This window comes from Meles meles, chromosome 4 (genome assembly GCF_922984935.1).
Source record: "Meles meles chromosome 4, mMelMel3.1 paternal haplotype, whole genome shotgun sequence".
Taxonomy (NCBI): domain Eukaryota; kingdom Metazoa; phylum Chordata; class Mammalia; order Carnivora; family Mustelidae; genus Meles; species Meles meles.
The window spans coordinates 5516791-5529040 of record NC_060069.1 but is presented as its reverse complement, the minus strand read 5'-3'; the positions used below and the strand labels follow the sequence as shown (position 1 = coordinate 5529040).

The window sequence follows — 12250 nt, the reverse complement described above, 5'->3', positions numbered from 1 at the left end:
TAAGAATCCTACACATTAACTCTGGCTTAAATTCCATAGGGAATTACTGGGTTCTGATTGTTGATTGTTCTGTAAACTCAGGGCATGTTAATAACATAATTGAAAATCTTAAGAGCTAGAAAAGATCTTAGAGATAATCCAGCCCAACCTTCTACGAATTCAGAAAATACTCTCTATAGAGGAACTTTTTATTGGAATTTATTCTTAGAAAAGATGTTAAATAACAGAATTGTAAAATAGAGATAAATTTTCTTTCTCTACACTTTCTATTTTGGTATTTATTGAAGTACCGTGGACCCATGATGGTCTGTGTCATCTAGCATGTGGTCCCCAGGAATTTATAATTTCAGGGTGAAAAGCCATGAAACAATTTTGCTCACATATAATTCACATTTTCCTAGAAATTCTGTTATGTTAATCATTAAACAAAGAGAACTAAATTGGTCAATTAACGATATAATTAATTATCTCTGCTGACATATATTCATGGTGTTTGCATATTTATATTTTTAAAACACACTCTGTTATTATTATGCTGTTTTATCCTCAATTCACAAAAATAAATCCATTACTCAGAAATAATTACTAAATTATAAAATACTTGGGATGAAATATAATAGGGCAATTCAAAATAGCATCATAACATGAATAGTAAACAACATCCCATGGAGAATACAGAATGTGAATCTCTGTGTGCTAAGATAAGTGTATCTATTGTGATAACCTCATAGTACCATCTGAAAAAGGAAAGTACAAATAAAAAGTATTACATGAATATCTGGAAACAGGATTTTTTTTAAAGGACTGGTTCTCTTTTCTCCCTACTGCCTCTTCATTTGTGAAATCTGTCAAATAATCGTATGAAGTCATTGGAACTTGTGCGTTACTTCAGAGTACAGTGTTTCTAGAACAAACCAAAATGAGTTTTCTAGTATGAAATTAATGAATGTTGTTAATGGCATAAAAGTGAATGACAGAGGCATCATTCTCTATCCTGTTCAGAGCAAAAACTGGTAAGTTCATACTTTCTTAGAAACTTAGCCTCAGAATTAAAGATAAATATCTCAGAACAAGCAAAATTAGTCATTTACCCTATCGAATGTTATATAATCTCAGCGGCATGTAGTATAAAGCAATACATTTTTTTTTGTTGGCATGCTAGAGTTTTTATTAATTTCACTTTATCTAGTTGAAAGAAACTACTGACACAAAGGATGACTCAAATACTAGTTTTAGTGTGGCACTCATAGGGTGAAAAGTTGGGCAACTTTTATTTTCTATTTGTCACTGAAAAACCTATGCCACAGGAAAAGACTTTCCATTTGTTTGTTTAGTTAATTATTTTGTCAGCTACTTCCAGACTGGAAAGACAGAGCCCCAGCTGTGCACACAGCAAAAAGAATATCACTACCCATGTAAAAGAATGCACCTAAAGTTAGAGACAAGTTGGCATTTAAGAAATAAGTCTCTTGATACTGAATGAAAATGAAAATTGGAAATACTAACAAATTATAGCCCTTGAATTTGCAGTTTTGCATGCTGTGTAAAGAGATTACCAGTGAATAAAAGACTGCTTATCCTAGCTGGCATATGCTGACTTTTCGAGGAGAGGGGTGCTCACGTGAGTTTTTAAAACAAACAGTGAGATTGGAAATACTTCCTTGTGACACTGGCGACGGCAGCAAAGACATTTCTCTGGCTCAGATGGTGTCTTAGTGGTGGCTTCCTTGGTGTCTTCCTTGGCCTGGAGCCATCACTTTAGGCTGAAATGCCGGGATTTTAATTGTTGAGGACAAGGTACTGATATTTCTTGAGGTGGCTGAACTGTGGTGGAGACTGCTCATCACCAACAGCTTGGCTCTTTCCCCCTTGAGAACTTTTCCTCTTGATAGAGAAAGGAGGAAATTTGTATTAGATAGATTTTTTTTTAAGTCCAAATTCTGCAGAGGACCATGGAGAAATACTTTTCGGAGCCATACTAACCAGAGGGGATCAAGGATCTTTTCACCACTCCCTGCCAGGTAGAAGAACCATGCTGCCAGCATCTGAGAATATTCATCTGCATAAATTACCTACAATGAGCCCTCTCTGTAATTTTTGTGTCCACATCCACTCTGCTTGTCAAAACCTGTCTGACAGCTACCAGACACTTGCTCAAATTTCTGGTGACCTACACTTGTGAATTGGAGGTTTCTGGTTCAGTAGATATAAGGAAAAAGAAAGGAAACTAATTTAAAATTCAGACTATCAAGGTGACTAGAGATCCCTTGGTAAAAAATTATCAAATTTCGTTCCACTCATTGGTAGTAAACAGTTATTCTTACTATTAACAATTCTTTAAAAAAAATTTGCTATTTAAAAACTGGGATTAATTTCTTTTTTATTTACTTAAAAGTAGTGGAACAAAATAATGGGGAAAAATCAAGAGTAGTTGTAGAACCAAGCAGCCACATGTTCTCACCACTAGATGGTGCTCCTACTTCAGTAAGCTAAAATGCTGACTCAGTAATGTGGAAACCAATAAATGTGCTGATGAAGTGGGGCTACTGAATAAAGAGATTTAGGCTATGGAAAAATGGATTACAAGTACATTTTTTCATATTATTAGATAAGTAAGTTAGCAGAGGCTAAAAGTAGAAAACGTTTAACAGTCAAAACATTTGTGAATTTTTAAAATTCTGTCAAATAAACAAAAAATGAATAACAAAACAAGCAAAAATAAATACAGATCAACGCTGTATCATTTTAAGTGTAACACAGTACCTCCATAAATAATATAAAATATTTGAGACATATATAAATATAAAATTTTGGTAGATAGGAAATTTAGACTTTAGATAAATTTATATTTAAAATCAAATACTAAGGATAAAAATATAATCATATTCAACATAGAAAATTTTGGTGTAATAATATGTTTTGAAATTGACTTTACTTGAGAGAGGAGCCATGGAACTATAATAAATGGTATTCTTACTATTTATTTTCATATGTATAATTTCTGTGCTAAAAATCCTCCATCTTTTTTTTTTTTTTTTTCTCATTTTATTTATTTTTTCAGCGTAACAGTATTCATTCTTTTCTCCATCTTTTTTATATGACCTTCTGCCAAGCTAGTGTTAAGAATACACTGTTGATTAAGGAGGATACATGAGGTAATGAACACTGGGTATTATATAAGACTGATGAATCAGTAACTTCTACCATACAAATTAATTGTATGTTAATTAACTGGATTTAAATTTTAAAAATAAAATTTAATTTCTGAAACCAATAATACATTATATGTTAATTAGATTTAAGTTTAAAAAAAAAAGAATACACTATTGAGTAAGATACCATGGGTTTGAACTGCATGGACCTCTTATATGCAGATTTTTTATAGCACTGTAAATACATTTTCTCTTCCTTATGATTTTCTTAATATTTTCTTTTCTCTAGCTTGCTTTATTGTAAGAATACAGTATATATAGTACATATATAATATACAAAATATGTGTTAATCAACTGTTTACATAATTGGTAAGGCTTCCAGTCAACAGTAAGCTATTAGTAGTTAAGTTTGGGGGAGTCAAGTTATAGTGGATTTTTCAACTGTATATGGCTGGGGGTTGGTACCTGTAGCCCATGAAATCTTGCCATTTACAATAACACTGATTGACTTTGAAGACATTATGCTAAATGAAATAAGTCAGAGACAAATACTACATGATCTCTCTCATTTGTGGAATCTTAAAAAAAAAAAAAACAAGATAAAGAAAACAGATTGGTGATTGCCAGAGGCAAAATGGGTGAAGAGGGAGTCAAAGGTATAAACTTCCAGTTATAGAATAGGTAATAATGGGGACGTAAAGTAGAACATGGTGACTGTAGTTAATACTATATATACTATGTATAATTAATGCCATGTATAATATGGTAATATAAATATATTGCGCATTTGAAAGTTGCTAAGAGAGTAAATCTTAAAAGTTCTCATCACAAGAAAAAAATTCCATAACTCTGTATGGTGACAGATGTTAAGGGGACTTACTGCAGGGATTATTTTGCAATATATACAAATATCAAATCATGTCTTAAACCAAAAAAAAAAAGTGATATAATTTATATCAGTTACTCCTCAAATAAAAAAAGTATATCAAGCACTTGTTAACCACCTGATACGCAGAGCACCATATCAAGCACTGGGTTGCAAGTCATGAAAGATCTGGTACCTTGGAGTTTGGAGGTGATGATGGTCAAGTTGCACCAGTGTTTAGAACAACACGGTAGGATGAACTGAAAGAGACTCACATGACAGTTGAAGCACAGAAGACAGCTCTACCCCAGTCCCTGTTCTGACGCTTCCTGTAGATTCTGAAGAGTCAGGAATTAGCACTACTATAGGATATGGAAAACTGGGCAGCGGAAATCTGGGCCATCATTCTGAGGATGTGTTTTCCCTGCTCTGTTTGAGAATCACTCTCTCTCTTTGCTAAGGAATCCAGAAGGGGAATGGCGGCTTAGTCCCTCATTAGGCCTGCTCTTTGGAGAGATGTCCAAATGTTTTCCCTTTTTTGTTCTTGCCCCTAAAATAACTTTTAAAAAAGATCTAATCTCTTCCATGATAAAACCACCAAGGATACATGATTTCTATTAGATAATCAAAATCAAAGGCAAAGTGTCAAAAAAAAAAAAAAAGCTGCTTATGATGAGCACTTGGTGTTACATGTAAGTGATCAGTCACTGAATTCTGCTCCTGAAACCGGTAGTACCCTATACGTTAACTAACTAGAATTTAAATAAAACCTTGAAACCAGAAAGATATAATGCTTCATTTTGGAAGAAAAAAACAAAACTAGTGGGTCATAGGGAAATTAAATGTGCAGGCATAACCCCAGGTAAAACTGACTACACCGTGGCCTCCTCCCTCCAGGGTAGCAGCCTTGTCTTCCTTCTCCAATCCTCCACTACACCGCAACAAACATGTCAATCTCAGACACATTTGCCACCCATGCCCTCCTCTCTCATCCTGTCCAGGGTCTTCTCCAGAGTTTCACATCTGTTATTCAACTCTTTAAATGCTCACTAATAACAAAATTGTTCAAGCCCAAGTAAGGACTCAGTATTAGAGTTATCGCAGATGTATTTGAGTTTCCAGAAAGAGTCTGGAAGACAAGAAGTCTTTAAGAGTCCAGTGAATAAGGCTATAATAACCAGAATAATGCCGTCTTAAATCGTACCATGTTGGGAGCCATTCTTATGACCTATGAATTGTTAAGCCAACCCAGTGTGTATTTCCCATCTCATTTGCCTTCCTAAAATATTCAGCCCAATAAACACTGCTTGAATCAGGCATCACTGTATAAGATGAGAGGTATATAAAGTGACATGTAGGTAGCTGGGAAATGCAGACCTATGAGCAAAGAGTATCTTTATTATTCTTGGAATTATAAGGAATGTGGTATAGATTTTTTAAATATCATTAGTTTTTATTAGAAATTACACTTGCCTTAATCAGAAAAACAAAACATAGCTTGGTTCAGGAGACATTCATAAAATAGCCTTTGGTGAAGTATCTTCAGTGTTTTTATTTTATTTGTTTCCTTTTGGAACCAGGTTATTCAGAGAATATTCTACACAGTCAACAGATCCTGGAGTGGAAAAATAACTTCGACAGAGATAAGAAAAAGCAACTTTTTGCAAGTATGTCTCTCATTGAAATTCATATATAAAGAACAAGTTAGGGATACCAAGCTTCTGCCTTCAGGTTGTGATACCAGGGTCCTGGGATCAGTCCACATCAGGCTTCCTGCTCAGCAGGGAGCCTGCTTCTGCCTGGGTCTGCAGGTCTCCCCGCCTGTGTGCTTTCTCTCTCTCTCTCTCACAAATAAATTTTTTTTTTTTAATTTTTAAAAAAATAAACAAGTTAAATAATATTCTTATTTCATTTAACAAATATGTGAGCGCTTATTGTGTGCAAAGCACTTTGGCTACTTTCAGCCATGAAGCATTTACCAGATACCTGGGATATGTTGGGGAGAACAAAGTTCAAATAACAAGGGATTTTTATATCAAGGTACATGGACTAAAAGAAAAGTGCACAGTCACACCTGACGAAAATTTCCACAGAAATGGGTAACAAATATGCAGAGGCCTCACAGAAGGCCTGGCATGTGGTCTTAATCTTGGAGGGTATCGAAAGTTTATCAAAATAAAAAATTAGAAGGGGATTCCAGATAAAGGGAGCAACATAAGCAAAGCCCCAGAAGCATGGAAATGTCTACAGTCTAAAAACAATCTAAAGCAGCCAGTGGCTCTGCAGAGAGTGACCAGTGATACAGCCTCAGGGTGAGATGGACTGGGTTAGGAAAGGCCTTGCAAAAGGAATAGAGGGGTTGCAACTTGATCCTTTCAGTAAGAACTCTTTATCCAGCTCCTACTAGAGTGGAGAAAAATACTAAAAAGTCCTTTTAAGAAAGACTACTTTCCATTCAATTATTTTATTTATTTTACCAAATAAGAGAGAAAGTATATGGACCACTAGTGGGAGCCTTTTACCGAGATAATCCTCATACCTGATTGTTCAAGCTTCCATTAACCTAAAGAAAAAATTGTTCATACTTGAAAGGAAAAGAAATACTTTATTTTCAATGAATCAAACTAAATGAAGCTTAGGCTAATAATACAATCTTATATACTCTTTATTTTTCCCTGTCTTCATCTAGGACAAAGTAATGAAGACTTGGCAAAATTAGCAGCCCATAATTCATATAAAAACCTTTTTTATTCCAAAATGAATAGTAATTATCCTGCCTCTCTCAGTAAGTAACATGGGATGGGATGGGTTGAGATGGCAGTGATTCCATAAAAGAGGCCTTCCGCCTTAAGAATGGTAACCCCTGGGGCGCCTGGGTGGCTCAGTAGGTTAAAGCCTCTGCCTTCGGCTCAGGTCATGATCCCAGGGTTCTGGGATCGAGCCCCACATCCACATCCCGCTGTCTGCTCAGCGGGGAGCCTGCTTCCTCCTCTCTCTCTGCCTGCCTCTCTGCTCACTTGTGATCTCTGTCTGTCAAATAGATAAATAAAATCTTCTAAAAAAAAAAAAGAATGGTAATCCCTCACATTCCCAAAGCACATTAGAGTTTGTAACAGTTTCTGGCATTACTATAAAACATATCTTTTAATTGATAAAATTTGAGGTGCAGATATGGTTGAATGACTTAGATAAGATCACACAGCAAATAAATGGCCAATCTGGAAACAGAAACTCAAGTGTTCTTCTTAGGGCATCATTTAATTTTTCTCCCTCTTCCCTATCCCTCTCCCACTCTTCCTATTAGTACATTATTCATGAATGTATGCTCATGATTTATATGCTCATAAAGCATTCAAATAATGTGAAAATATCTAAAATAATCAGCAGAAGTCACTGTCTACCTCTTCACCCTACAATTTCATTCTCTTTCCCAGAGGGAACCCATCCATATTATGGTTTTATTCCCTTATATGTATACATGGAGTAAACAGTTTTATTTTGTATGGCTGCTTTTTTGAGGTGTTTTTTTTTTTTAAGTATATGAGATAATTTTGTTAATTTGGTTTTTTTTTTCCCACTAACAGCATATCTTAACATTCTTTTCATTGCCATGCATTTAAATCTTTTAACTGCTGTATAATCTATGGCGTGGCTCTACCATAACTAAATCATATTCCCCTATAGCAGAGGTTTAAGTTGTTTTCAGGTTTTTCCTATTTGCAATGATGCAGTAAACATCCTTATACTTTCCTTCTGTGTGTACATAGGTAAGACTTTTTCTAGAATAGACTACTGGAGGAGAAATCCTTGATCAAATGGTATATGCATTTTCAGGGTTTTTTTTTTTAAGATTTTTTATTTTTAAGTAATCTCTGCACCCAAGTGGAACTCAGATGCACAACCCCAAAATCAAGAGTTGCACGCTCCACCAACTGAGCCAGCCAGTTGCCCCAGTATGGTTTTCAGTTTGATAGATCCTGCTAACTTAGTCTCCTGAAAACCTGTACTAGTTCATACTTACATTCATCAATAGCACAAGTTTTCTGTCGTTTTCATTTTCTGATAATCTAGTAAGGGAGAATGAGAGCTCCTTCTCAAGATTTGTTTTATTGTATGTATTCTCCTTTATACATGTTAAAGAGCATTTTATAAAATAAAACATTACAAGCAATGTTTGGAAAACAGAAAAATCATATTTCATCACCCTAATACAACTAATAGCATTTTTGTATGTGTTCTTCTAGTCTCATATAAATGTGCAGATTTTAGGATTTTACAGAATTCTTATTATGTGTAATCTTATATCCCATATTTTGCATTTACCACATCATGGTTTTCCTTTGTTTCTGTGTAGTCTTTATAATTTTTACTGGCAACAGAATCTTCCATTAAGACGTTTTACTATAATAGTTTATGTTCTCAGCTTGCCAGAATTGGTTTCCCAGTATTTACATTTTGGAACATAATTTATCATTGAAGCAATTTATTTGCATTATGAAATAGTCACCTCTCTCCCTTGTAATATTTTTCACCTTGAATTCCATTTTATTTTCCAATAATATTGACACATTCTTTTTGTTAAGATTTAGCTAGCATATATTTGTCCTTTTTTTAAAACCGCCTTTTAAATTTTAGTGTTATCTCTTATGGATAGTGCATACCTACATATGTTTGGGAGGGGTTGGTTTTTATACTCAATCTGAAAATACTTTAATATGGAGACTTAATTCATTTACATTACTGTGATTGTTGATCTGTCTGATCTGATTTTTGCCATCTCATTTTGTTTTTTCTATTTCTTGAGTTTTTTTATGGCTTCTTATATCATTCTTTATGAATCTTTCATTTCTGAAAACATCTTCACTTGCCCACTTGTATGATAATTACAAGAATTGTAAGAATTCTGGGTTCAAATTATTGTTTCTGCTGTTTTCCATAGGGACACTCAGTGAGTCAGGGGAGCCCCAGGTTAATTTCCAGCACAGGACCCCGCAGCTCCATCCCTTTGACTTCTATCCAGGCCACCACACATCAGCACTATGCTATGCATAAGTCACCTTCACAGTAAACTTGATCTCATTACAAAGCCAAACCCTTTATGTGATTTCTACTCTACATAATAGAATAGATGCTCACTCTCCATAATTCTGGAAAGTTACAACCAGTGTCAGTTTATGACCATGTAATTCAGCCTGTTGTCTAATTGTTCTGGCTTGCTAGTCTGGGGACCTCTGATGGGCTACAGTCTCCTTGGTAACAGTCCTTCCCTTTCCTTGCTTTTAAATCCTCCACTGCATCTAACCCTTTGCTAAGTGTAATACAGAACTCATAAATGCTTATAGATTGATCATTTGATTAAAGTTTGGAAGAGGTTCCTTGTTTGGTACCCAAACCAAAAATTTTAATTCAACTTAAAATTAAACTTTACTAGACCATATAACGGCCAAAGCTGTTTTTCATAATTTTAAAATAAATTAATCTTTCTCTTCATACTATTTCAGACTCTAGCCCTTTTGGAAGAAGAAGAAGATATAAACCAAATCACAGATTACTTCTCCTATGAACATTTCTATGTTATTTATTGTAAATTCTGGGAACTAGATAGTGATCATGACCTCTACATCAGCCAGGCCGATTTATCTCGATACAATGACCAGGGTAAGTGTTTTATACATGTTAAAACTTAGCTATTTTGAAAAAGGCAAGAGTTATATGAATTTTTATATGAGTGATAAATTCCCATTTCTTAAATTCTTTATCTAATCAAGTCCTTTTTAATGAACCAAGAATTTTTAAGTGGGAATGGGTGAAGGTATCAATTTTTTATTTAGAAAGCAAGTATAGGAGAAGGGACTTACAGTAAGTAAGCAATTAGAGTCTTTGTTTTGATTAATTGCTGAGTCTTTATAGTGACGTTTATTTTCTAATGTTGAATTGAATAAGATTTATACCTATGTAAAGTTTATTGGAAAGAGAAGGTATATATACCCTTATAAATTTCCCATTTTACAGTGTTTATGAATAGCCAAGGATGAAAATGTTTCTAACTTGACATTGTTTTCCGAGAATCATAAAAACTTACTTTTTGGAATTTAGTTCCTGAGTAAGTATTTTCCCTGCAGATGAATTTTGTGTGCTTTCTTGTATCAGAAAGCAAAAATATCACATATCACATGATATTACCCCCTTTGCTTCATTTTTACCAGTAGTAAACTTAGAAACTATTAGCTGATGATTTACTGTTCTTCACCAAGCACCAAAATACATTGACTTGTTTTTTTTTTCTCATAAGATTGTCCCTGATCTATTCTTAAATGTCTTCTCAAACACTGCTGATTTTTTTTTAAATCAGCCTTTAGCCTTTTAGATGTAGCAGAGTACAAACCTTAAACAAATGCGTTGAATTTCACTTGGGTTATTTGGTGTATCTGTGATTAACCATTTATATCTTAAGAAAAGACTCATTCTATATGATGTCAAGTTTCATAGAACTTTCCATGTAAGTACCGCGCGCTAACCGATTGCGCCACTGGAGCTTCGAACTTTCCATATATAAGAAAGAGTTCTACCTTTCAATTCTCAGGTCCCAAATTGGTATCAAGAGAAAATACTCACGTGTACTTATTGATAAACAAGCAGTACTTGTTTAGTATTCTACCCCTTGTTCAAATAGTCGTAACCTTCCTGTCACCAGAATAGCACAAAAATGGAAATATTCACAGGTGTATCAGGTCAGCTTTATTAGCTCTGCACCTTCTAATCACCAGTGACCAGATCATCTGTGTTAACGTGTGGTCATGCAAAACCTTACAGGCTCTAAAGCATGCTCTCTGGCTGATAAACCTTAATTCTCACCAAGTCCCAAAATATTATATATATACACCTAGGCCTGCATAATGAAGGTGTCACTGAGACCACCTAATTGCCAATGCACCTACCTGTCCGAAATGGGACAGCATGGACTTCAATTTTAGGCTAAACTTTCCAAATTTAAAAAAGACCTTTCTGGGGGGCGCCTGGGTGGCTCAGTGAGTTAAAGCCTCTGCCTTCAGCTCAGGTCATGATCCCAGGGTCCTGGGATGGAGCCCCGCCTCAGGCTCTCTGCTCAGCGGGCAGCCTGCTTCCTCCTCTCTCTCTGCCTGCCTCTCTGCCTACTTGTGATCTCTGCTTGTCAAATAAACAAAAGAAATCTTTAAAAAAATAATAATAATAAAAAAATTAAAAAGACCTTTTTTTCAAAAATTAAATCCCATGCCTTTCCTATATAGCTCTCTATTTGTCTATCTAGTACAAATTATTAACCCAGTAAACCAATGTTCAACAAAGTATAGAGGGTCTTAATACAAGCTTTTTGGCCAGGCATGACTCTACTGACCCCCATATTCCCAACATCTTCAGCCAAACTAATTTTACCTTGGACTGACTGTACCTAACTCTGTGCAGAAGAATTAGATGCTGGTAGCTACTAACTCTCTAATGACTCATCCCTTGTTTTGAAATTGTAGTATACATACCATTGCCTGGGGCACTTAAAAGAAAGATTCCTGTCCTTACCAAATCCATGGGTCTGAGCTGTACTGGCATATCCTTTTAGTTAAAACTAAAGCCTTTGGTTATTTTGAACCAACAATGAGGTACACTGCTATAGATTCTCTAGGATCTATCATCAAAAGCAGTATACCGTCTAAAGATGTAATTGTGTCTCTCTCTGAGTAAAACTTACTGATGGAATTTCTCAAATGATATGTTCTGTTATGTTCTGCACTTTTATGGAGTAAGAACATTAGAAAAGTATGTTTGTGGTATGTTTAGGTATCTTCTATAAAATTCAACTTGATAGCATTTTCTGTTGTTTTACTCAAAGCCCCTTATATTAGGAGCTGCCAGTCAGTTCCCCTTGAATTTCATGATAGGATAAGCTTTGTCTTGTTTTAGAGGAAAAGTTGTCTTATTGGATAACAGAATCAATACAAATTCTATACGTTTTTGACTTAGTTGTCCTGATGTTCAGAACTAATTTGGCACTCAGCTACGTTAATACATCCCAGCTATCAGGCATAATCATTTGCCTGTTCTTTTTTTTAGTGATTGATTAATTGATTATGCCACCTCAGATTCTTTCAGAAATATAAATTATAATAGGTAAAAACGTAAATACTCCTAATCTCTCATTATGGAAGACTATTATGTTTTAGCTTGTTGCTGTTGAAAAGAAATTTGCCAAAAGTATTG

At 34.8% G+C, this 12250-nt stretch overlaps 1 protein-coding gene across 4 annotated transcripts in view; it reads left to right on the top strand.

Moving 5' to 3' along the window:
• PPP2R3A (protein phosphatase 2 regulatory subunit B''alpha) overlaps positions 1-12250 on the top strand; it is a 199151-nt gene that overhangs the window by 128155 nt on the left and 58746 nt on the right. For all 4 annotated transcript variants that reach the window (XM_046001661.1, XM_046001660.1, XM_046001663.1 and 1 more), the window contains 2 exons: positions 5599-5685; positions 9520-9676. In XM_046001661.1, coding sequence (XP_045857617.1) covers positions 5599-5685; positions 9520-9676 — 244 coding nt within the window. The remainder of the gene's footprint in view (positions 1-5598; positions 5686-9519; positions 9677-12250) is intronic.